This window comes from Oryx dammah, unplaced genomic scaffold, assembly GCF_014754425.2.
Source record: "Oryx dammah isolate SB20612 unplaced genomic scaffold, SCBI_Odam_1.1 HiC_scaffold_8, whole genome shotgun sequence".
Classification (NCBI taxonomy): domain Eukaryota; kingdom Metazoa; phylum Chordata; class Mammalia; order Artiodactyla; family Bovidae; genus Oryx; species Oryx dammah.
In genome coordinates this window covers 51,219,313-51,246,115 of record NW_024070192.1, presented here as the reverse complement: position 1 = coordinate 51,246,115, position 26,803 = coordinate 51,219,313, and the positions used below count along the sequence as shown (strand labels likewise).

At 37.7% G+C, this 26,803-nt stretch overlaps 3 protein-coding genes across 5 annotated transcripts in view; 2 read left to right on the top strand and 1 right to left on the bottom strand.

Annotated features, from left to right (window-relative positions):
• Positions 1-8,853, top strand: part of RPS6KB1 (ribosomal protein S6 kinase B1) — a 40,117-nt gene extending 31,264 nt beyond the window's left edge. For all 3 annotated transcript variants that reach the window (XR_005721658.1, XM_040244166.1, XM_040244167.1), the window contains 3 exons: positions 775-882; positions 3,903-4,015; positions 4,826-8,853. Coding sequence is in view for 2 of the 3 variants with exons in the window: in XM_040244166.1 (XP_040100100.1) it covers positions 775-882; positions 3,903-4,015; positions 4,826-5,063 (459 nt within the window). In the remaining variant the exon portion in view is untranslated. The remainder of the gene's footprint in view (positions 1-774; positions 883-3,902; positions 4,016-4,825) is intronic.
• A 1,649-nt stretch (positions 8,854-10,502) lies between these two features.
• On the bottom strand, positions 10,503-21,104 carry RNFT1 (ring finger protein, transmembrane 1). Its single transcript, XM_040244170.1, has 9 exons — positions 20,921-21,104; positions 19,226-19,677; positions 18,961-19,037; positions 17,771-17,871; positions 16,135-16,288; positions 15,265-15,423; positions 14,587-14,652; positions 12,206-12,307; positions 10,503-11,392 (listed from the first exon to the last, which is right to left on the bottom strand). The coding sequence occupies exons 2-9, from the start codon at positions 19,626-19,628 to the stop codon at positions 11,258-11,260; spliced, it is 1,197 nt and encodes a 398-aa protein (XP_040100104.1). The 5' UTR covers positions 19,629-19,677; positions 20,921-21,104; the 3' UTR covers positions 10,503-11,257.
• LOC120866681 overlaps positions 20,932-26,803 on the top strand; it is a 24,523-nt gene continuing 18,651 nt past the window's right edge. The window contains exons 1-4 of the mRNA XM_040244472.1: positions 20,932-21,155; positions 21,221-21,368; positions 21,505-21,592; positions 22,729-22,779. Of these exons, the coding sequence (XP_040100406.1) occupies positions 20,932-21,155; positions 21,221-21,368; positions 21,505-21,592; positions 22,729-22,779 (511 nt within the window). The remainder of the gene's footprint in view (positions 21,156-21,220; positions 21,369-21,504; positions 21,593-22,728; positions 22,780-26,803) is intronic.

Genomic DNA, 26,803 nt, shown 5'->3' with positions numbered 1-26,803 from the left:
ATTTGAGTTTTAATTCATTGCAGTTACTTTTACTGGTGTTCACCTTTTCTCATCTTTAGCCATCTTTTCCATCCTGTTGGTTCCCAAGTTCTTTTTTTGTGTGTGCTTTGCTACTCTGTGCAGCATATGGAATCTTACTTCTCCAACCAGGGATTGAATCTGTGCCACTGGCAGTGAAAGCGCAGAGGCTTAACCACTGGACCACCAGGGAAGTCCTGGTTCCTGAGTTCTTTTGACACAACCACGAGTCTGATGTGGCACCAGAGAGAAGAAACAGATCGGGTAGTCAGATTTAGGTGATAATATTCCTTCACAAGAAAATACACTCAGGCAGAGCAGAATATTATTCTTGCTCCTAGAGAAATTTAAAGGAGTAAAACAAGCTATGAGAAGAATCTTTTAACTAGAGCATGTTATAAATGTACTTTGTGTTTAAACTCTGCTTCAAGTTTTTTACAGCTTTGCCAGTTGTGCAGATTGTCTCTAAAAAGGGATTTAACCACTGGGCTAGGCACACTGAAGCTTTATGAGAGAGGATGGTTGATTCTCAGATTTTTAATAGAAATGATAACTAAAGATGTCATTTGACCTTTGATACTTTCTAGTTGTATATATTTTTCAATCTGTGCCTGCTCAGGCTGTTCTACTCTTTTATTACAGTCAAATCCTGAGAAAAGAGCTTTATCTGGAACCTTCTCTAATGCATGTAATGCTGTTGATAGTTATGTATAATATAGTCTGTTCACCATTTTCTAATTTTTTTTTTTAATAAAGCAATCAGAAGAGGATGTGAGTCAGTTTGATTCCAAGTTTACACGTCAGACACCTGTTGACAGCCCAGATGACTCAGCTCTCAGTGAAAGTGCCAACCAGGTCTTTCTGGTAAGTGAATGACTTTCCAGTGTAGCCATGGGAAATTTAAATATGGGTATGGGCCGTTTTCAGTAAGAAAATTAGAATGTAGATAACCTGAGTTGCTTTTTTAAAGTTATCCTCTTATGACTTATTGATAAGTAATTGATGTTGCATAACTCAGTATTCCATTTTAGCGATTAGAGTCAGAGTACATGATTCATTTGTTTGGCTCAGCGCCTTAACTGAAAGCCACACAGCCATAGCAGTAGGAGAAGAAGGGCTCATAGTAACTATTTTATTCCTGAAACAGCTAAAGATTTTTATCTGTAGGGGATTTTTAACCTGTTGATTTTAAATATTTGACATCAAAATACATTGCTTCATGTGTGATTGTAAGCAAATTAACCATAAGGAGGAAGTATCTGTATTGATTTATACTTTGTTTGTCCTCAGATAGAAAACCAAAACTTCTAGATTTTGATCAACAGAAATAATAGATTTATATCTGATGACCATCATTGCATATTATTTGCCTAGTGCTTATTTTAGTACTATAAGTACATGTCATTTGTTTCCTTCGTCATTTGTCATTATCCTTTGGCATTTCTTTTTGGACTGTCTCTAGGGAGAATAGAATATGGGGAAAGTAATCATTTGGAAATTTTTTCTCCCTTGTTTATGAGCTCACAGGATTTGTCATTAACTTGGAGAAGGCAATGGCACCCCACTCCAGTATTCTTGCCTGGAAAATCCCATGGACGGAGGAGCCTGGTAGGCTGCAGTCTGTGGGGTCGCGAAGAGTCAGACACGACTGAGTGACTTCACTTCACTTTTCACTTTCATGCATTGGAGAAGGAAATGGCAACCCACTCCAGTGCTCTTGCCTGGAGAATCCCAGGGACAGGGGAGCCTGGTGGGCTGCTGTCTCTGGGGTCGCACAGAGTCGGACACGACTGGAGCGACTCAGCAGCAGCAGCAGCAGTCATTAACTTAGTTCTCAAATCACAATGTAACACAGTATGGCATCTTTTGGGGCGGAGGGTCAATTCTAAAGTTAGCATGGAACACAGAAATCTAAAATAACACTCAAATCACCATAGTACAGCATGCTTTTGAGTAAACAACATTGAATAGTAATAATTCTATAAATGTATGATTATATAGTAGTATAAGAATATAAATGAAAAATACAATTTTATAGCATTTTAATTACTTAAGGAAGATGAATGCGTTATGTCTACATGATTTGCAAAATTACTGTGTCCCCCTCAGTAAAATCTCTTAGGAGAGTAGGCATGACCCATTTTCATGCTGTTGTTGCTTTCTTTTTTTTTTCTCATGATGTGGAGTTTTATTTTCTACTGATGTGGAATTTATACCTTTGATTCAACATATAGACCTTTTCTTCAGTTGGGTGTTATGGAGTTTTAGCTAGTTTGACAATTTTTTTCCCCCATTAAAAAGTCTAGAAACATGTTACCTTGCTACAAAGAAATCCAGAGTTGTGGTGGCAGACGTTACGGAGCTAAGCTTTCATTCAGATTTGTTGAGCTTCTCTTAATTATTTAAACTGGACAACTAATGAACACAAGAACAATTCATTTTTAGGTGGTAGCCAGAATTCTGTACACAAAGATCTCTTTTAAAATTAATTTAAAATAGTAACAGCCCACTTCTCTGGGGATTGTGACTGTAGTAACTGCAGTTCAGTTAGTATTTTTTTATTGAAAGATAATTGCTTTACAATATTGTGTTGGTTTCTGCCATACAACAGTGCAAATCAGCCATAATTACATATATAACCCCTCTCTCTGCTTCCGCTCCCTCCCATCCCACCCCTGTGTCGTCACAGAGGGCCAGTCTGGGCTCCCTGTGTTACACAGCAGCTTCCCACTAGCTCTCTGTTTTACACACGATGGTGTGTATGTGTCGGCTGCTTTCTCAGTTCACCCTACCTTCTCCTTCCCCCGCTGTATGCACAGTCCATCCTCTACCTCTGAGTCTCCATTCCTTCCCTACAAATAGGTTCATCTGTACTGTTTTTCTAGATTCCATAGGATAACTGCCTTACAATACTGTGTTGGTTTCTGCCATACAGTGCAAATCAGTGTAAGTGTTGTGTGTGTGTGTGTATACCCTCTCTATTGAGCCTCCTTCCCACCCACCCTCCAGTAGTTTAAATCCTAATAGAGTCAAAGGATATTCAAAGATGATTAAGGCAGAGTCTGGTCCTCTTGGTAGTAAGCTTCAGCCCACTAGAACATATGTGGAAATGGCCTTGGTGGTCCACATGTAGCTGTCACAAAGCTGTCACAAAGCATGTGCTCTATAGAATTGCACCTCTTCAGGATTTCACCCAAAGCCTTATTGAGTCTTTTTATAGTAAGTCAAGTGCCTACTTGTAGGTCAAAAGGATAATAGAAAGGAAGATAGGTATAGGATTAACTGTTAAAGGGATGAACATTAACAGCAAGATAAATGATAGCTGGTAACCTAATAGCCAGGTCCAAGAAAGAACTAAGGCTACCAAACTGCATTATTGCCTGTTACAGTTAATAGTTTTCACAATGTTGGCCTTTATTTGTCAGGAAAATCCAAATCTGTTCAATTATTAGCATAAAACCAGAAAGACCGTATTGCCAAGTTAGAGAATTCTGTTTTTATTTTGACCTAATAATGAGAAGCTGTTTGGGGGATGAGAATGTTCGTTGCTTATAAGTATGTGGTTAGAAACAGTAGAATTTCTCTGCATATATCTTTGTATTTAACATCTTAATGTAGAGCCTGTATTTTTCCTGTTTTGTTCTACTTCTTTAATACAGTGAAATTTTGTTTGCTGGCCTTTGTGGTTCAATAGAATTCTCCTGTCTTGGGGTCTGTGCCTCTTTCAAAATGGCTGGAAGGAAGGTAACGGATGTGGAATGAGATTGAAGAGGTTGGAGAGTAATCACATTGGTGATTCTAGGTGTACATCATTATCTTGGTGTGTCAGAGACCGAGCAAAACATTTTCCCGACATTCTATAGTCCACTGTTACTATCTTTCAGGGTTTTACATATGTGGCTCCATCTGTACTTGAAAGCGTGAAAGAAAAGTTTTCCTTTGAACCAAAAATCCGATCCCCTCGAAGATTTATTGGCAGCCCACGAACACCTGTCAGGTATTCAGACTTTTTTATTATTTTTTAATCTAGAAGAAAGCACATTGTTTAAGAAATTTATGCCAAGTTACATAAATGGAGAATCTGTCATCCTGTTTGGTTGGCGTAAGCACAGCATCTCTACCTTCTTATATTGCAAGTCATCTGTCTGTGACTAATCAATGAGAAATTGCTATATAGTTTACCTTCCCTCCTGAAAGTAAGCTGCTGCACTGGAAAGTGTCCTCTTTAACCATTCGTTCAACATTTATTATGCACCAGGGGTTGTGCTGTGTGCTAGGGACACATGATTGTGACAGGAATTGTCCTTGTCCTGATGAAGCAACATGGAGGCTCCTATTCATGAAGGAGCTAGCCATACAGAACAGAGAGGCACAGGGGTGTTACAGGTAGAAGAAAGTGCATGCAGAAGTCCTCAAGGAGGAAAAACTTGGCTGCCTTCTTGGAAATGAAAGGGAGGTCAACATTCCTAAAGTGTGGTGAGTGAGGAAGAAAATGGCAAAGGTTTGGAGAAATATTTTATTTTAAATGCAATGAGAAGCTGTTTTAAGTAGGAGAGTAAATTGAATTTTTTTTTTTTTAGGTATCACTGATGGTTTTATGAGGGCAAGTGTGGAGGTTGAGAGACTAGTTAGTAAAGTAACAATTAGTCTAGGGGAGAGAGGGCTCAACTTCTGCCTCTGTGCCAGTCCATACAAAAAGGAAATTATTGAAAAAAAATCACATTACCCCACTTGCTTTAAATGTAAGGGAAATGTTTCTTGTTGAGATAGTACTTGAGACAAATGATAGCTCTTCCTTGTCTTAAAGCCCAGTCAAATTTTCTCCTGGGGATTTCTGGGGAAGAGGTGCTTCAGCCAGCACGGCAAATCCGCAGACGCCTGTGGAATACCCCATGGAGACAAGTGGGATAGAGCAGATGGACGTGACAATGAGTGGGGAAGCTTCAGCACCGCTTCCAATACGACAGCCAAACTCTGGACCGTACAAAAAGCAAGCTTTTCCCATGATCTCCAAACGACCAGAGCACCTGCGTATGAATCTATGACAGAACAATGCTTTTAATGAATTGAAGGCAAAAAAGGTGGGGAGGGGATGTGTGAGCATCCTGCAGGGTGAAACAAGAAGACTCAAATGACAGTCTCGAAGAGTCAGTGTCACGACATAGAACACTTTGGACAGAGGAAAATTAAACATGGATTTTAAAAAAATCAATCAATGGTGCAAAAAAACTTAAGTGAAAATAGTATTGCGGAACTCTTAGGCACATCAATTAATTGATTCCTAGCAACATCGTCTCAACCTATCAAGGATTTTCATGTTGATGGCTCGAAACTGACAGTATTAAGGGTAGGATGTTGCTTCTGAATCACTGTTGAGTCCTGATCATGTCGAAGAAGGGTTATCCTTCCATTAGGCAAAGTATGAATTTGCCTATAATACTTGCAACTAAGGACAAATTAGCATGCAAGCTTGGTTAAACTTTCCAGCAACATGGAATCAAAGACGAAAAAAAACTTATCAATTGATGTTTTACGTGCAAACAACCTGAATCTTTTTTTTATATAAATATATATTTTTCAAATAGATTTTTGATTCAGCTCATTATGGAAAACATCCCAAACTTTAAAAATGCGAAATTATTGGTTGGTGTGAAGAAAGCCAGACAACTTCTGTTTCTTCTCTTGGTGAAATAAAAATGCAAATGAATCATTGTTAACCACAGCTGTGGCTCGTTTGAGGGATTGGGGTGGACTTGGGGTTTATTTTCAGTAACCCAGCTGCAATACCTGTCTGTAATACTAGGAGAAAAAAAAATCTACTTAATCATTTCTATTTGCAGTACTGTTATGTGCTAAGCTTAACTGGAAGCCTTGGAATGGGCATAAGTTGTATGTCCTTCATTTCATCCTTATCCTGGGCCTGCATTGCACTGGAAAAATACCGCCACCTTATACCAGTATTTAGTTCAAGACGTCCAACATGTTCAGCCCGTGGCTGAAGGACAGAAGCGAGTCAGGATAAAATGCGTATCGTGGGGCGGCAGAGAGGGGGAGAGGAGGGAAATCCAGGGGAAGAGGGTGTTGCCATGGTCCACTCTCTTGTGTCTAATGTCTTTACAGCAATTTGGTAAGGTTTTAAGTTTTGCTTCTTTTTACTGTTTTTGCTGTCTGCCTTCCTTATATTTCTTCCTCAGTGGTTTTAAAAGGAAAAAAGATTTTTTTCTCCTATATTGGGGCTACATTTTTTGCTTATAAAAATATTTGATGGCCTTTTGATGAATGTCTTCCACAGTGAATAAAACTTAGTGGCTTAATTTAGGAAACATGTTAACAAGACACTATGTTTTTGCAGTTGTAACAAAGTCTACATAAGTGATTCATAGATACAAAGAATAAAAATAAAGGTAACTTTACCTTTCTTAAATACTTCCTGCCTTAAAAGAGCATTTCCGTGACTGTAGATGGTCAAAGGGTTTAATATCTGCAGAGCTTTATAAAAATACGTTTCAGTGCATACTGGTATAATAGATGATCGTGCAGTTTAATATCTGCAGAGCTTTATAAAAATATGTTTCAGTGCATACTGGTATAATAGATGATCGTGCAGTTGCAGTGGAGTCTTATCACCTCTTTTTGTTTGTCTTTTATAATGTCTTCAGTCTGAGTGTGCAAAGTCAATTTGTAATATTTTGCAACCCTACAGTTTTTTTAAATAGATGCTGCTTGCTATGTTCTCCAGTCCTTTTTGAGCCATAGGATCCAAGCCATAAAATTATTTATGCATGTTGAATTCAACCAGAAAAGAGACAAGCTTTGCTTAAACAGCAATTCAAGTGAGATAAGATGAAATCCTATGACATTAAGCAAAAATAGAACCATGAAAGATTGGAAATACACCTTTTCAATTGTGGCAATAAACAACTGATAACAGCTCATCTTTGGACAGAAAGTTTAAAAAAAAAAAAAATCCCTCCCTCTAGACCCCCTCTTCCCTATTGCAGCAAGTCTACTGAACTTTGTAACTAGTAAATTAGAAGCTACAATAATGATAAGGGCAGAAATTATACTTAAAAGTGCAGGTCTTTATGATGTCTAAAAAAAAAAACAAACAGAACCCAAAAAGCTATGGTGATAGATACAGGCTTCATTTCAGACTGTAAATGACTTGTCCTACTCTGATACTTGTTTCAAATATGTTTACTAACTATTAATATTGTGTTGACTGCCTGACCAAATTCCAGTTAAAGTTTTACACCAAAATATTCCTCCTCAGTCCTATTTGCTAGTAACATTTGCATTGTGATTGCCTGGCTATAACCACCCCACAGTTAAACCATTTTCATAATTAGTACTGCCAGCAGTAGTGGCAAACACTGTAACCTCCTGCATAAAAAGCATTAACTTCATACCGACCATCCATACAAATAACAGTTTTTCAAACTTTAAACATTAAGTGAAATTAATTTTCTATACTGTGGCAAGTTTATTGAGAAATTGTTTCATAAATGGATATCCCTACTATGACTGTGAAAACTTGTCAAGTGCCACTTTAGTGTCACAGACAGAAAGCACACACCTATGCAATATGGCTTACCTTATATATTTATTTGTAAAAAACCCAAGCATAGTTTAAAATATATGTCAATAATACTAGTCTTGAGTTTCTGAAAGGGTTATTATTCCAGGTAAGTGTATAAAAAGAGATTTAAGTGTTTTTCTTTCATCACTTATTTTCTTTAAAATCAGCTATTTACAGGATATTTTTTTATTTTATACATGCTGTTTTTTAATTAAAATATAATCACTGAGAACTGAAGTTTACTAATTTTGATTTTATAAGGTTTGTAGCATTATAGAATAAACTGGGATTTATAAACCAGCTGTGATTAACAATGTAAAGTATTAATTATTGAACTTGAACCAGATTTTTAGGAAAATTATGTTATTTCTTTTTCTCCTTAATGGTCTTAACTAATTTGAATCCTTCAAGAATTTTTCCATACTATTTTTTGAGATAGAAGGTAATGGGTGGGGGGAAGAATGCATGTATGGTACTCCATAAATTCAACATTCTTTAAGAAATATATGATTATAAATAAACTGCATCCAAGCCTTGGATTTTATATTTAAAATAGGACCTAACTATTTTGGTTATTCAGTCATGTGGTTCCTAGCTTATAAGGGCTAGATCTAAGATTATTCTCATGAGAAATGTTGAATTTATGAAGAATGGATTTTGAGGCTCTGAAATTGGTTAATTCCTCAGATATAAACATCAATGTCCAAACATCTACCTTTTTCCATAGGAGTAGACGCTAGCAAGCTGGACAAAATAATCATAAGTATTTGTCCCACCATGACCTGTGGTCTGTGGCTGACTGATACAAAATTCTTCGTGTGTTGATTCTTTATTTACCACTACAGCACAATATTATCTCAGTGGATTATCTGAAGTAACATTTGAAAGAAGGGTTCATCTGTGTTTGCTCTTTTAAAACTTTTTTTTTCCCTACCCCAAGTTGGCTTTGCATCTACCAGAGTAAATAAATTCTTCAGCTGCCTTATTAGGAGTGCTTTGAGGGTTAACACCTTTTCTGCTTTTCATCTTGTGTTTACTGTATTAAAGTATTTGATTTCAGATTGAATGAATGTAAATAGAATTAAATGCAAATTTGAATGAACATAAAATAGAAGTGATTTTTTTATTATCATTATTACTCTTAAGATAGGAAGAAATAACTACCAGATACGCAAATGGTTTCAATAATTTTTCCCATTTATATGCTAGATGTGTTCAGGTTCTCATATTTAATAAACTATATATATGAAGAATAACAGTTGTAAAAATTGCTTTTGTGGAGAAACTGAAGGAACAAATTTGTAACAAGTTTTAGTACTGATTTTATTAGGTGTTAAACATCTGTGATTTCCAAGTTCTGTCAAAATAGAATGTAATAAAAAAAGTTCATGTGAAAAATTATGTGAAAGCCAGCTTCACAAAGAAACACTGAAGGACTTTCTTGTGCAACAGTTTTTTCAGCCACATTTGCCAACTTCATTATTTGATGAGTATGCAAAAGATAACTTAGTGGACAAATCTGTTTTTAACTAATATCTCAATATATCTGCTGTAAGGTGGGCGTTTTGTGTAAACCATCTCTTATTTATGAGGTAATTGAATCACATTTGCCAATATAGTTTCTCTATAGAAGTTCTCAAGTGGGACTTTTTTTTTTATAAAACAGTAGTGACTCTTGATGTTAAGTCTTTTAGAGGGTATGATATGAATTCACAGAATAAATGGGTTCTAATTCCTGTTTTAGAGCTGAAGGAATAAAAGTACAGAAAGGCCTCTAGTTCATCAGTGCTGTTAGTGAACACCACAGCTCTCCTGCTGCACTTCCCTCCTTTTGAGTTCACAGTGAAGTGCTTGCTTGTTTGTTAAACCACCCCCCACTGTCCCCCACAGACTTGTTATTCAGTCATATTAAGAAAGCTGTCCATATGGCCATAGGGCAGGCAGGTATTGTGTTAGGGCTGAAATAACCCATGTGGTAAGATGTTACTCATGTTTTTATCAAGAAGTTAGTATATTTTTTACACCCAAATTCTTAATCTCAAATTGCCTTTCTTAACTCATCCCTTGCTGTATACCCAAATAACAACTTTTGGCTTTACCACAAAATTAGGAAGGTGATTTAAAGTAAGCTTATTTGCAGTGTGGTTCTCAAAGTAGGTAACACAGTTAAGTATATCATCCTGAATGAACAGAAATACTTGTACTTATAACCTAGCAGGGGGAAAAGTTACAGGCTTTCTAACGTTCTTTTGTCAGTTTGGGTAGCCATAAGGCATGAAAGTGATGTAACCGGTATCTGGTTGGTCACTATCCTTATTAATCCATGTTGGTGTAGTCTTTGTCTTACCAGCGTTGTAAATTTGTTGAAAATTTCTGCTTCTACCCCCTAACTTCTCCTTCTCACCACTGTCTTTTTTTCTTGTGTGCAAACTGATAGATGGTAAACAAGAAAATAAGCAGAGGCCTCACGTCAAGATGTAGATAATAACCAGTCCTTCATACTTGTTACAGATCTTGATTCCCTCATGAGGTTTCAAGGGGAGAGAGGAAGCACCTCTTTGCCTTTGCACCACCCTGCACAAATACCTATAGGCAAACAAACCACTCTCCAAAGTTTTGCTGGCCTGTGTACAAGCTTTAATCTCCCAAGTAATGATGATTCAAGCATGAGCTTCCAAAACTCTTCTAGAGAAGCTAGTTATAAGGGGAGTTCTTTTTTAACAAAATTTTTTTGGGCCAGGTGGCATGCAGGACCTTAGTTCCCCGAACAGGGCTTGAACCCACACACCTGGATTGGAAGCACAGAGTCTTAACCACTGGACCATCAGGGAAGACCTGGGGAATTCTTTTCTAAGAGTCTGAGTTGGTCTTGTCACACTATTCAAATTATCACTGAAACCAGCTGTATGTAATCCATGTGAATTATTTTAATAGTTAATTCAAGAAAGTCCATGGCACTATACAAAAAGCAAAATCATGAACATTAAAGCTGAGGGCAGGATTGTATGTATTATGTCCACAAAGAAAAGGAATTTGTCTTTTATTCTCAATGACTGCTAATCATACTACAGAGAATAACAGTACTAAAATATTTCATCCTCAGTAAATTAGTCTTCCTTAGAAAATTTTGATTGTACAGGTAAAATATAACATTTATAGCTTTCATTTAAAAATACAAATTTTAGGAAAAAATTTAAGATTTTTAGAATGGGAATTATAAAAGTCAATGCTAAAGAAAATTCTACTTTCAGATACTGTGTATCTTAAAATATTATGAAAAATACTCTTTATTCTGAAAACAATGTCTGGAAAGAATACCTGAATTCCTCTAAAACCACTAGTTGTATTACCCAATTGTCATTTTGGTAACATTAACAAGAAAACACATTTACAATTGAACACTGCCATCATAAGTCAAATAAGGACAGAATAAATGTTTCATATGCATTTGACTGAACATCACTTATATAATATAGGACCTTTCATTTAATATTTTGATAAACTCGACTATACACTTAAGTATTAACTATAATACTCTAAAACCATTTGGGAACATTTTCCTTAACTTCCAGCCCTGAAAATCCATTCTAATGTCTTTACCAGTAGTCACTGTAACCAAATAAAATTAGTGTTTTGTGGCCTTAATATTAAGTTGAAAACTTAATATATTTGAAGGTGTGATGAAGTGGCTCCATCTTTCCATTTGTTTATATGGTCTGAAATCACAGTTCTGCACAGCGGACATGTTTTTTCTCTGTTAAACCATAAGGTAATGCACTCTTCACAAAATATATGCTGTAAGGGAATTAAGAACTAGATTTTATAGTTGGTAACATTTTAACTTTAAGTTCGTCACATTGCAGAAAAACAGTTCATTTTACAAGCGAGACAACAAAGTATAACATTCAAGAACATAGCAGTGTTAGTGGCAGAGACAAGTATTCTGACTCATCCTATCCACCTAACCACATTTAATAAAATACAAGTTATGTTTAGGTGATGACTTTAAGATCAAGGATAATGACTAAAAGGGGCTTCCCTGGTAAAGAATCTGCCTGCCAACGCAGGAGATGAGGGCTCAGTCCCTGGTTGGGAAGATCCTCTGGAGAAGGAAACAGCAGCCCACAGCTGTCTTGCCTAGTAAATCCCACAGGCAGAGGAGCCCGGCTGGGTTGCAAAAGACTCAGACACAACTTTGCAACCAAATCACAACAACATAATGACTAACAGCTTAATACAATCTTTGAGAGTTATAGGAATTCTTTGAGAGTTATAGGAATAACAGGAAATGGCCTTATACAATCCAGTAACACACTGGTATTCTTAAAGACTAGTATTCCATTATTAAAAATAGTCTGTTTTCCAGTCACTTTGGTATCCTGTCTGCAATCCCTTCATACACACTTCTACATAAAAACCATTAGAACATAAAGGACAAAACTTAGCTATCCTACCAAACCCCTAATCACAAATAAGAAATTCATAGTATGTGCCCGAATGCTAGTTTCTGCTGAACAATACACATATTTTTTCCTGAAAATTAACATAAATGTGACTTTTGCAAGTCCAGAGAAGTGCTGTATTAAGGTTGCTTAAAAATAGAGTTACCTGACAGATGAGAAGAATTGGCTTTTGAAATTCAGCTTGACATATTGAACAAATATCATCCACGTCTGAACACTGTCTCTTGCTGGCAGGGACTCCGTAACTCTATATAAAGATAAGGTTCTGTTCCTTAAATACATAGGTGATGCTGTATTTCTCAAATCTCCAAGGAACTAGGCATTTGAAAACTTTCCCAAAGGATATAAACATTTCAAAGCTGACCTATGTATGCAGAATCATGTCTGCATCAAGATGAACTCATAACATTATACATAAATATAATCTTGGAAGATTGTTAGATTCCCAAATAATGATAGTGCTTGAAATTCAAATGGTTTAAGAGACCAAGCAATGTAAAATACAAGAATTATGCAGTCTATGTTCATGTACTGTGTAACCCAGTATTGCCAAATTGAGCCGCTTACTACCTATGACACTGGTTTAAAGTCAGTGCTGAGCTTGGTTGGCTGAATGTAACTCATGTAGAGACTGCTTTAGATTTCTGTGCTCCACGTTGGAAATCGATTTAATAGGTCCAGATATACCAGAAGGTAACCCAGAAATCTAATTTTTGAAAGCTTTCCACGTGAGTTCAATATGAAGAAGGTTTGGGGGGACCACTAAACTGTCCCACCACTAAATCTAAAAATAATTTTAATTATCATCTTTATCACAAAAACCAGCATTTAGTACTAGCAAAGAATGATAAAATTTTACAAAAGAACTGTAATTGCAAAACATCACTTGGATAGCGCTCTACTGTCAAACCTTTGAATTTCCTTTTCTAAAGTCCTAAAAATTTCTGATCTTGTTAAGATCTTATAACTTCCTTACAAATTCAGTAGAATTTAGTCATTAATGGGGTATGACAAAACGTTATAAATGAGATCATCTTTCTGTAGAAATGATGTGGAAAATGTAGCTGAGGAAAAGAACACCCAAGTTTCAGTCATAGTCATCAGACTGAAAGTGTGACATGACTTAGCAACCTGAGGCTATGATCTAAACTTACTTTCGAAAGTTAACATCAAAACTCAAAGGATATAAATTGAAAATTAAAATTTTTTGAGATAGTGATGTTAAAGATTCTAGAAATAAGATACTGATGGATGATTTTGATGCCAATTTCCCTTCAGTAAATGCCATTTAGAGGAGTACACTGCCCATGTGTATGCTGACAAGCCTTTAAAACAGCACTCTCGTCTGGCACAGTGCAGACTCCCTTCAGGTGAAAATATCCTGATGACGGCTGCCATTTCCAGGGCAACATTAAGGAACATGAGAATCTCAAGAACAAAACAGAGTGTTGATGACGGTGATAGTCTCTTAATGCTTCATGGGGAAAATACCAAAGGCATTTCAGCTCAAGCTCTATTAGATTAACTGCTACAGCAGAAGCCTAGTACAAACATAATCAATCCATTATGTACTTCATAGCTAAATTCAAAAGCTAAAGTCTGGATTTTATTGTATCTTTTTTTTTTTCCCAGGCAAAGGAAAGAAGTCTGAATAGGATGCAGTGAAACTTGTTACTGTGTTACTATCTTAGGGAAAGGGTGCCCTGGCCAGTTTAGTCCACTTCATTGGTAAAATCCTGTTTTTTCAAACACACATTATTAGATTAGCATTCTTGTAAGTCAGAGTCTCTTTTGAGTCCTGACCAGTTAACTGTTGAAGTACCTAATGGACTCTATAACTGAGACTCAAACTCTGAAATCTTGTGATCACACTTATATACTGAGAACGTCTGAGGCTAATAAACAGCAAATGAGCCATTATTATTTGAGCTATGACAGACACCCTTTCTCTACAGTTTGTTACATCAGTAGAATCACTGATGTATAATAAAGTTATAACTGACAATGGAATCTCAAGTTTAAAGTTTATTGATACTGTCAAGAACTTATTTGTGTGTATGGAATTCAGTATTGGGGAAATGTTTCCAGTAAGAAAATTCCAAGGGACATGATTTTTGGTAGTAAGCTTTCTTCATATACAATAAATTATAAACACTTTCACAGAAGCTGAATAGGAGTTAATGAAAACACACAAAGCCACTAATTGTGGACTAAAAGAGGAACAAAAGTTCATATGATTTTTGAGGGAATGTTTATAAAAGGTTAAAAATGTCAGGCGATCTGAAAGGGCAAGAGGCACACTCAAAATACACAATTACTTCATCAACCATCAGGTGTTGTCAATGTACAAGTTAAGAAACGGGTCACAGAAATAAAACCTCTTTATCATCATAACCCCAAGTGCCAAAGTACTAGAAGTATTTCTAAACAAACATGTAATATAAGTCTGCATTTGTAAAACTGCTGAACTAAAACAATTTTACAATGAAAAAAGCTAAAAAGTTTCTTATGATAAAAAATACTTACTGGTCGTGTAACAAATATTTGCAAAACCCGTCTGAAAGTTCTCAGGTGTCCAAAAAAGTCCAGAAGCTGAAAGGCAAAAGAAATCCTAATTCATTAATTCAAAGAGCCATCTCTGTTAAACTTAAGAGATCAATGCTAATATCAAATACTGCTATTAACAATGCTCATTGCATATCACAACTAATCATTTCATTCTAAATATAAAGTCCAATTATGGGATATTTTACTCAACTTATCAGTTTCAGCCAACTCGTAACCAAAATGAAGTACATCTGAATGCCTAGAGTTACAATCTGGTCAAGACAAATACATACTCAACTAAATCAAAGGCAAGGCAATTTTACCTGGTTCACATGTCCTTAACATATTTAAAATTTCATAAAGTGACTAAGTTGAGGGGCAGGACAAGATCCTCCACTAGTCTGAGGATTATGTACCGGATAGATGCTACTGATGGGGGTGGGTATGTTCTCTTCTACTCATTCTCCCCTCAGATACTGGATTAAGATAAAGATACCCATTTCCTTTTCTCCATTTCTAAGTATAGAATCTGCCATTTATTTTAAACTAGTGATATGAAGATTATAAAACAGTTAAAGACAAAATCAGTTACAGGTAAAATCTGTAAACATTATTACATGAATCATTATAAATGACAAAATTTATTATGTTACCTACTTTTAGTATGAGGTAGAGTAAAGCCAGCAATATCCCAAGACTCCATCTAGTTACATTACCAAACTCCCCATAGCTTATAAGGTAACGAAACCAAACTGGTATAGGAACAAAAGTTCGGTAATACTGACATAATTCTTCTAAAAGCATATACCAATAACCCTAAAAAGGGAGAAAAAAGAAAACAGAGCCGACAAAGCTACTTATATACACAGCACAAATATTCCACATTGGATTGAGAGCATCATGAGTATATGGCACAGCAACACAACTATAAAATTAGTATTCATAATGATTATGACTGACAACCTCAACTTCGTTCTTAGATGTTACAGTCACTGGTTTGTTTTCAAAAAATTTCTAGAGAGTGACAGTGAAAATGTTTTATGTACAATAAAATATCTTGCTGACTACAAAAATTTAAAGTTTTAACTGAATATGAAAAAACACCAAATAACTGCATATAGTCAGTTATCAATTATCAGTAATGCCCCGGAGGAAAACAGAAGTATAAATGTAAATATTTCCCCATATATGGTGTGGGGACTGATTTTCAGATTATTCCAAAGCAAGTATTGTATAATTGATTTTATTGGAAGGGATATCTTGTTTCAATAGGTCTGAGATAATTAGGTTATTGAGCAAACTGGAAAATTATAAAAAGAATCATTTAAATGGATGAGATGGTTGGATGATATCACCGACTCAATGGACTTGGGTTTAGGTAGACTCTGGGAGTTGGTGATGGATAGGGAGGCCTGGCGTGCTGCGTTTGATGAGGTCGCAAAGTCAGACGTGACTAAGTGACTGAACTGAACTGAAGCACTGATACGGTTTGCTAACATCTTTCCAATAAAACATATTAGATCTTACCTTGGATTTAAAAGGCATGATGAAAGAAGGCACCAATAAAATAAGGCATTTTAAACCCATGAAGAGGAATTTCAGAATGAAGTCTGTAATTCCAACAACCCAAAGTACTTCCCAGAAGCTTGAATAGTCCAAAGTAGGATTTAAAAAAATTAAGCTACCAAGAGAAGAAAAAGACAAAACTTACTAACAGCAACATAAAAAGATAAAAACATCAAAACTTACTAAAAGCAACATAAAAAGATAAAAGTGCTGACAGGGGTTCTAAATTTGCTACCAAATAATGTGTAAAAAATAAGAGTTTGACAAGATGCTAGAGTTTACGTAAACAGATTATTTTGGTTATTTTAAAGAGAGTTTTTAAATGTTTTAATTTCAAATTTTTCCTCCTTAAAGAAAACAGAGTCTTCCTAACTTGTCATGATTGACATCCTCTAGCCTGTAATCTAAAAAATTCACAAATAATAGATATCTGTCATTCTCTCCTTAACCAACTCAAGATTCTCTTCCCTCCTTTCCAGTGAACTGCTTCTGTCAAGATCATCAACTCTATCCCTCTTGCTAAATTTGAAAGTCACTTTTCCCCCTTCCCTCCTTGAAATATTTTCTGCCTGGACTTCTGACACCACTCTCTTCGAGCTGCCCTCATATGTATGGTCTAGTTGTCCTTAATGACTGCTGCTTAAGTCTCCTTTGCTGCCACTCCTCTGGCTAACTGTGGGCATTGTCCAGTCCTAGGCCGCCTTCTCAGTCTATACTTTCTTTCCCTGCTTTGTCTTGTCAAGTTCCATGTTTTTAAAATATCCACCATATGCTGATAACACCAAAATTTACAGCTCTAACCTCTACTCTGACTTATGACAAACAACTATAATCATTTTAACAGTTCTACATGGCCTCTCAAACTTAACATGTTCAAAACAAAATTACTGATTTTCCTTCAAAACCACTTCCTTCCCCAGTCTTTCCAGCCAGTTGCTTAAGACTAAAAAACCCAGGCATCACCCTTGATTTTTCCCCTCACCCACCCACCCAGTCCAATCTGAGTGGTATCAGCTACACCTACAAACTATATCCCAGATTTGTCCACATCTCTCCAATGCCACTGAAACCCAGATTTCTAGTTATCTGATTAAAGCTGAAAATTCAGAACACTTCCATCTGACATGGAAACTAATCAACTACTGTTCTTTAGCAAGTTTTCTTCTAGAAACAAATATCAAGTGTTCTCATCACATATACACACAAGAAGGTAACTAAGGGAGGTGCTGGATATGTTAACTTGATTGTGGTAATCATTTCACAATTTATACATATATCAAAACATGTTGTATATTTTAAATATATACAATTTTTTGTCAAAAATAAAAAAGGTCACCAACAATAATCTAATGGTATTTAGTAACTATTGATTATATAAGTAAAAATTTTAGTATCAAAAGTTATTGAGCACTTGCTATGAGGTAAGGCACTGGGTATAAAACATGAATAGATCACTTTAAGCTCACTATCCTGGAACTAGACAAATAAGTAAAAATTGAACTCCAACAGTAAGTATGTGCAGGTAAAACTTTACAAAGTGCTATGGAATATATGATTATATAAAAATATGTGACTGTGCACTTGGGCCTCTAATTACCTGTAGTAAAGGGACTGAGAATGAAAGGTGTAATATAAAAGAACAGAAGATCCAGCTAAGAATACCAGTAACCAAGCACACTGAATCTTTGAGCACCTTTCCTGAAAAATAAATAATTTTATAATTTATTACTTTGAATTATGCCAGAATTTTAAATATCATTTATCTATTTTACTTTAATAACTATTAACTTAAAATGTTTAATTCTCTTAATAAAAATATAGATTTGTTAAATTGTACATATCATTCTATTTTATATAGCTTTAATAAACAAAACAACACAAATTTAAAACAGATTTTTAAAATACAAGCTTCCTCATTGTGTAACAACATTACCTATGTTTCAAAGCCAAATCTTCTACAAACTGACATAAAGAACCCACCTAAATGAAAACTTCACTTCTGTAGCTCCCTATATTTGCCTTCCTAACAAAACAGGCATGTAGAAATCCATTAAGTTATCAGGGTTTATCATTTTAAAAATTCTCATACAATTCAGTAAGAATAATTTATTTTTAATCTGTTTTATACTTAAGTTTTAATTACTAGTTTAATTAAAAGTTTTACTAGTTTTAAACCCTAAATTAAACTTTTATGGTTTGATAGGTTGTAACTACAAATTTTCAGGTCAAAATATATGATTCTTTACACAGATATAACCCTTTAAAGTTGCTTGAAGGTGAAATTTTCTAAACTAATCCTGTTTTCCCAATAATTTACAAGAACAGGACTCTGACAATTATTAAGAAAAAACTTACTGGGTTTAGTTTTCTTTAAATAAGAGAAATCGAAATAATTCAATACCCATCTGTTCAATGTACACTTTTAAGTATTTTAAATCTTAGAGTACAACGGCTGAAGTTTTAAAATAATGGCGTGTAGTCAAATTAACTTAAAACATGAAGGCACTTGAGAAATCAGACCATATGGTTATCTGTCTAGGTTTTAATCCGTCTAGTTTTTATTTATCAGGAACCCAACATACAAAGAAAATACGGTGAAACAATTCAGTATTAGGACAAATCATTTATTCAAGGTCTTTTAGATAACATTTAATACACTATGGATGTTCAATTATGCCTATTTAAATTTATCTAATAAACTATCTTAATTCCTATTTCTCTCAAAATGAGCATATAATTCTACAGGGAAAAACATTTAATGATTTTTTAGTTTCTGGTTATACTTACTCTTAGAAAAACCTGATTTACAATGCTTTTGTTTGCATATATAAAAGTTGTAAGCAGCCCAATTCCAAGAGAAATTCCTGTTAGAAAATAAGGTCCAGTTAATTGAAATTAAAAAAAAAAAGCTAACACAATGACATGATTTTAAAGGAAGCATATACAATTTTAAAAGCTAACAGAAAATAAACTGAAATACATGAAGTAGATTACCAATAGAGAATTAGCTGAATATAGCAATGAAACAACTCAATGCTTTATCATACCCTACCTGTTATATGCTGCATAACAAGTTTGACACCCAGAATCAAAATATATGGAAGACTCTTCTGCAACCACTTGAAGAGATACCGGAATTCTGAGAAGGAGCTGCTACCATGATCTCCATACTCCGTGTCGCTATCATCAGGTTGCCTGGCTTCACTGTGGGAGTGACTCCGTAAGCGACTATGTACACATCCATGGGTACAGCTGTGGACACCTGACCTTGTATTTCTGGAGCTTGGATTTTCAGCACATTCTTTAGGTGGGGAGCTTATCTGGATATGAACATCTCCAGAATAAAGACAGGAAGCTTCTCCTGTCAGTCTTGTTTGGACACACTGGGAGGCTGAGGCATTCTCACTGCCTGCAGCTCCTGAAGGGCTGTGCAGTTGACTACAGCTGGCTTGCATGGCCCTTGAATACTTGTTCTGTGATTTCTTTGCTTCAGGGCTCTGTCTCCTAAAAATCAAAGAGCAGAAACTATTCTAAGTGAACAGTTAAGTACAGGCAATATGTGGCTCACTTGGAATTGGTTATTCGCTAAAGGAGAGGCTGGTAATCACAGCAGATGAGTTATTTTCAGGTTATCTAGCACTCGACACTAGATGACTCCTTTCTCCCCACTGACGCGAAGGCTCTGCTGCCCTATGCAAACTATCTTTCAGGGAACATATGCTACAGGAAAAGTTGTGCTTCAGATGCCTCCAGTTCTCTGACAGAAGGAACTGGCAAAATACTCAAAGTATGGGTGCCCAGCAGATGTTAATAGTACTAATAGTACTCATTCATACTAGAACACTCAGTACAGTTACTCCGCTCAACTAGAACCGCTCAACTAGAAGAGTGAATCTGTTTTTTTAATGCCTACAAAGACTAGGAAGAAAACATCAAATCTTAACTCCGTATTAAGCAACATCATGCGTAACTGATACTAATAATAAACATTTCATTTAGGTGACCTACAAATTTCCTTTTATGCTGAAACAGCTTTCCCGAAGCTAATAAGAAAAGTTTCCAATAATAACACCAAGAAATATTACTCTTCCCTGCTACCCTCAAAAATATCTTTAAAATAAGACTTTGGGAGTCACCGTGTAATTGCTAAACGACTATTCTGAATAAGGATAATTACGTAGTCTGCACATTAAAAATGCGACTCTGGAGGGGTGGGAAATCCGGAAAGAAAACATCGGCATCCAAAGATCCCTAAATGACGTGTGTGGGTGGCCGTCAGAATCCAGTTGAAAAGCAGAGCCTTTCTGCCGTTTCTGTAGGAGGAAGCTGGGGTTAACGTCCGGGCAAGTTCCGTGTCATTCTATTTCATTTCTAGGTCTGAAATTTTTTTTTTTCAGTGACTGTTGGGCGGTTTGGTTTTTAGTGCTCTTCACCAAAGGCTTTCACCGATACTCCAACGCCACGACTGCCATTTATTTCCTCCAATCTCTGGAGACACCGACACCGGATGGGTCAGTTTCAGCGTGTTTTTCCATAAATAAAACCCGAGAACCCTCCCACTTCCCTTCAAGCATGAAGCAAGAAAGGGGAGAGAAAGGGAAGAAAAGTAAAATGCAAACGGCTCTTCCGGAATCTCCAGGACAGATTTCTCCACCCACGTTCGAGCTTCGAATGCCTCTGTTATTCTCCCCAGAGCCCATTTCGCCGCGGCCCCTCTCCTCCTTCGCCCGCTTCCCACAGGCCTGACCTCTCATGACGATGAGCGGACCGAGGCCCAGGCAGCGACGGCAGGAACAGCGAGAAACGCCGTCTCGAGGCCTTCAGCCACAGCCATCACCTTCAGACCCCGTCGCCGGCAACTCTGGCCCAGCGCGGCGACGGCGCGCGCGCCCCCGGACGTCCTCACGTGCGCGCGCCCCGCCCCCGCGCGACGCGCCGAGGGCCGGGCTGCGACGGCGGCGCGGGGCGGAGGCCGCCGGTCGGTGTGGGCTGTGCAGGGCGGCGTGCGGCGGAGGACCGACCGCCGGCGTCGGCGTTAAACAATAAGCGTACGTGCGTCTGTTTGGGGCCTCCAGAACCTGCCCTCGGGGCAGGGGCCTGCAGTTGGAGGCGGGCCTAGTCCCGCCCCGGCTCGCCCGGCCTCTGGAGGCGGCTCTGGCCTTTGGTCGCTGGGCTCGCGTCCGGCGACGCGTGAGGTGGAAGAGCCACGTTGGCGAGGGTCGGCGCGCCCCTGAGAGGGCGGGACGGGGCGGGAGCGTGCTGGTGTCGGCCACCTCAGCCGACCCACTTGTGAAGTTGTAACTGAACTGGGTTTTTGTTTCATTCCTAAAGTTGCTCTGTGAGAAGGAGGCCCTGGCGAAACCTGAGATCATCAGGAGCAGAGAGAAGTGGGGGATGGTGTGGGAGAGAAGGGGGTGCTGTATCAATAGAAGTTAAGAGTTTCAAAACCCTGTGGGGTTTAGAGAACGCTGTACTATCTTCGCGGTAATTGTTAACCTAAAACTGTTCTAAAATAAAAGATTTATTAAGGAAAACTTTAAACAAAAGAAACAAAAAAAACCTTGCCTCTTGTTCCCGAGCCAAAATATATTCTAAATGATATTTAATTGTATTCTATGAATCTGCCCCATTCGCGACAACTACCAATAGCCTTTCTACTTTGAACCTTAAGGTCTTTATCTTTAATTTCTAGAAGTTGACGTCAAGTAAATCTTGATGGTCATTCTATAGGTCTTGAAATTAAATATTCCATGCCGCTGGTGAGCTGTTCAGTCTTTCCTCACTAGATGGTAAATTTCATACATACGCGCACATGTCATGAATTGAAAATCTAGTGGGAAAAGTGATACTTTTTTTCTTAATTTGGTCTCGATTTAAATGGGGTCTCTGATTTAAACCATTTAAAACTATTCACAACATGGCTCAGAGGATAAAGAATCTGCCTGCAGTGGAAGAGACCTAGGTTGGATTCCTGGGTGGGGAAGATTCTCTGAAAAAGGGAATGGCCACCCACTCCAGAATTCTTGCCTGGGAAATCCCATGGACAGAGGAGCCTGGTGGGCTGCAGTCCATGGGGTGGCAGAGAGTCTGACACGACTGAACCACTAACACACACAACTTACACAACAGGTTTGCCCAGGTTAGTTTGATGGCGTGTGAATTTTGAGGCTCCTTAATCATGAAATTGTGTGCACCTTATTTCCTCGTGTATCAGAGTACAGCTGAACTCACTGTTAACCTGAATTAACCACTTTGAGGATATGCTTAAATCAGATTATTTTTATTACCAAACCATTTCTTTTGGTTAAAAAGCCATTCCCCCTCCTTCCCACAACAGGTGTTAGATCTACTTCCCATTGTCTATTAAGATATTACTAGATATTTTTGTTTGTTTTCGTTTTCATTTTCTGTTTGTTTTTTTTGATATATGGCTCCATGAACTTCACTAAGTCTTCATGATAAATTAGGTTCCTTTCTCAGAAAGTCTTAGTCCGTTTGGGCTGCAGTAAGAATATAGCCTGGATGGCTTATAAACAACAAATTTATTTCTCACAGCTCAAGAGGCTGGGAAGTTCAAGATCAAGGTGTCAGCAGATTTGATGTCTGGTGAGTTCCTGCTTCCTGGATTATAGATAGTTTTGTCTCTGGCTGTGTCCTCACATGGTGGGAAGGTGATGGAGCTTTGGAAACTCTTTTAAAAGGGCACTAATCACCTTCATGAGAGCCCTTTCTTAATGCTTTAATTATCTACTGTCACCTCTTTATACTTTGCCAACAAAGGTCTGTCTAGTCAAGGCTATGGTTTTTCCAGTAGTCATGTATGGATGTGAGACTTGGACTGTGAAGGAAGCTGAGTGCCGAAGAATTGATGCTTTTGAAGTGTGGTGTTGGAGAAGACTCTTGAGAGTCCCTTGGACTGCAAGGAGATCCAACCAGTCCATTCTAAAGGAGATCAGCCCTGGGTGTTCTTTGGAAGGAATGATGCTAAAGCTGAAACTCCAGTACTTTGGCCACCTCATGCGAAGAGTTGACTCATTGGAAAAGACTGATGCTGGGAGGGATTGGGGGCAGGAGGAAAAGGGGACGACAGAGGATGAGATGGCTGGATGGCATCACCGACTCGATGAGTTTGAGTGAACTCCTGGAGATGGTGATGGACATGGAGGCCTGGCGTGCTGCCATTCATGCGGTCGCAGGGAGTTGGACACGACTGAGCAACTGAACTGAACTGAACCTCTTTATATTATCACATTGTGGATAAGGTTTCAACATAGGAATTTTGTGGGGGGGCATAAGAATTAGATATGTAGCAAAGGCTGAAGCCAAATCTGGGTTATAATGAATTTTTAAGGAAACTTATTCATGTAGTATATTATATCATTCCTACTACACCATGGATATTTTTATTTTAAACTTTAACATTTATGAGAATTTAGGAAACAGAAAAAATAGACTCACATAATCCAGCTACCACCACAATGAGGCATCAATATGTTTTAGTACACTGATAATTGTAGTACATTTGCAAATTTAGTACATTTATATACCTTAATATAATGTTTAAATTCTCATTTTAACATATTTATAATTTGTTGAAGGTATGCTAGTTCATATTGAAAGTTTTGGTATACTTGAAACTGCACTCCATTCAACTGAAAAGTAACATTTGAAGAAGAGTACTGAGTTAATGACAAGATTTGACATTGATAGACTTATCTGATAAATTTTCTTTCCACTGTCACCTAGAATGTTGGAAATGGATGTTTTAATTGATAAACTCAAAAACATTTGTTGAGTACTTACTGTCAAAAATTATAGTAGATTGTTGGAGATCTAGACATTAAAAAAGACATAATCCTCATCCCACAGTGAAATATGTGGTTAGACAGATCTTCAAGCAAGTAATTATAGTGTATTGGAATAAACACTATAATTGAAGGTTGTGTGAGGTGCAGTGGATGCAAGAAGTGGGAGCATTTAACTTTGCCAGGCAAGAAATGCCTTATTAAATCTGTGATGTTTAAAATGAACATTGGACTTTCCTGGCAATCTAGTGGTTAAGACTCTGCACTTCCATTGCAGGGGTCATGGGTTCATCCCCTGGTCAGGGAACTAAGATCCCATATGCTGCATTGTGTGGCCAAAGACAAAAGAGTTGCATATTGAAGATTAAGTTGAAGTTTACCAGGACGTAAGTAGTAATAGGACATTTCAGATAAAAGCAGTATGTGTAAAGTCATGGTATTGTAATTGCAGAAATTGAGAGACTTAGTTTTTTTGTTTCTGAAAGAGTAGGGTGCATATGAGGGAAGAGTAAGAGTAAATAGGGGCTAGAAAATGAAAGATTTTGTGGGTCTCATTTAGGAATTTATTTTATAGTTTATTCACATGGCCAAAAAGAAGCTATTAGTCAAGCAGCAGAGTTACGTGGCCGGATTTGTACTTTCCCAGAAAAATTCTCATGCTAGTAACTTACAGCAATGCAAGCTCAATTGGGAGACTGTTACAAGTAGTAGAGTACAACATGAGAAGGTCTTGAACTTCTCAGTGAAGTGGGATTCTAGAGGAAGAATGAGTATGGAGAGATAAGGAGACAGTCAATGGATTAAGGGTGGTAGATAGTTACACTTCTCTTCTCAAGCTAGTTTTCCATACCTGCTGCTAAGTTGCTTCAGCCGTGTCTGACTCTGTGCGACCCCAAAGACGGCAGCCCACCAGGCTCCCCTGTCCCTGGGATTCTCCAGGCAAGAACACTGGAGTGGGTTGCCATTTCCTTCTCCAGTGCATGAAAGTGAAAAGTGAAAGTGAAGTCGCTCAGCAGTGTCGACTCTTTGCAACCCCATGGACTGCAGCCCGCCAGGCTCCTCCATCCATGGGATTTTCCAGGCAAGAGTACTGGAGTTGGGTGCCATTGCCTTCTCTGGTTTCCATACCTACCAGCACCCATATCCTTGGGTAGGCTTTTTCCAGGCTAACTCATGCAACTTACTCTGGCTACTGAGATACTGGGATGAAAGCAGTTGTAATTTAGCAGAGGCTTGCAAAACGTTTGCATGTTGGGACTTGCCCTCTTATTGCTGGCAACTCTTCTATCACCATGTAATCAAATTAGGGCTAGCCTCCTAGAAGATGAAGGACTACTTGAAGAGAGTCCACAGGTGTCTCAACCATCTTGGCCTCCTCAGTTGTGGCCCCAGACGCATGTGTGAGACCATCCTAGACCATCTAACCCCAACTAAAATGATTCAGATCAGAATAATCAGCCAATCAACCCACAGAATCACAGGAAATAATAAATATTTTGCTTGAAGCCTCCAGATTCAGAGCAGTTTCTTTCATAATAAAAGTTAACTGATACCCTAAGTGACCAAGTAGATGTGAAGTGGGAAAGAAGTGTAAGATGAATCCCCAGTTTGTTCCTTGGGTGGATGGATAAATCAGTTGGAATGCTATAAATATGAGAACAAGTATAAATATTAGAATGAGTCATAGATCATAGGAAATGCATTTTTTTAATAAAAGGCCCAAGTTTGGAGGGATAATAATACCTTCAGCTTTGGAAGTACTCAATCATAAGAGTTCATGGGACATACAGGTGAAGATATCCAGTTGGCAGTTGAATATAAAGATCTGGAGATAGAAAATTTGAAGTAAAAGCTGTAGCGATATATAACATTACTCATTCTCATTTATTAGTTGTTGGAACTCTTTTCCTTGGTATTTTAGACAGTGTTGTCTACAAATAGAGACAACCTCTTCCTTTTCAGTCTGTGTGTCTTTCTTTCTTTATCATTTTTGCTCTAACTTTCATCACGTTGAATAGGAAGGGTTCATGAATATTCATTGCAATATTCATTGGAAGGACTGATGCTGAAGCTGAAACCCTGGTACCCTGGCCACCTGATGCAAAGAACTGATTCATTGGAAAAGACCCTGATGCTGGGAAAGATTGAAGGCAGGAGGAGAAGGGGATGACAGAGGATGAAATGGTTGGATGGCATCATTGACTCTATGGACATGAGTTTGAATAACTCTTGGAGTTGGCGATGGACAGGGAGGACTGTCGTTGCCTTGTTCTTGATTTTAGGGGGGCGGCATTTAATCTTTCACTATTAGGTTAGCTGTCAATTCAGTCACTCAGTCGTGTCCGACTCTTTGCGACCCCATGAATTGCAGCACTCCAGGCCTCCCTGTCCATCACCAACTCCCGGAGTTCACTCAAACTCGCATCCATTGAGTCAGTGATGCCATCCAGCCATCTCATCCTCTGTCATCCCCTTCTCCTCTTGCCCCCAATCCCTCCCAGCATCAGAGTCTTTTCCAATGAGTCAACTATTCGCATGAGGTGGCCAAAGTACTGGAGTAATGCTTTAGTATCATTCCTTCCAAAGAACACCCAGGACTGATCTCCTTTAGAATAGACTGGTTGGATCTCCTTGCAGTCCAAGGGACTCTCAAGAATCTTTACCACCACAGTTCAAAAGCATCAATTCTTTGGTGCTCAGCTTTCTTCACAGTCCAAGTCTCACATCCATACATGACTACTGGAAAAACCATAGTCTTGACTAGACGGACCTTTGTTGGCAAAGTAATGTCTCTGCTTTTGAATATGCTATCTAGGTTGGTCATA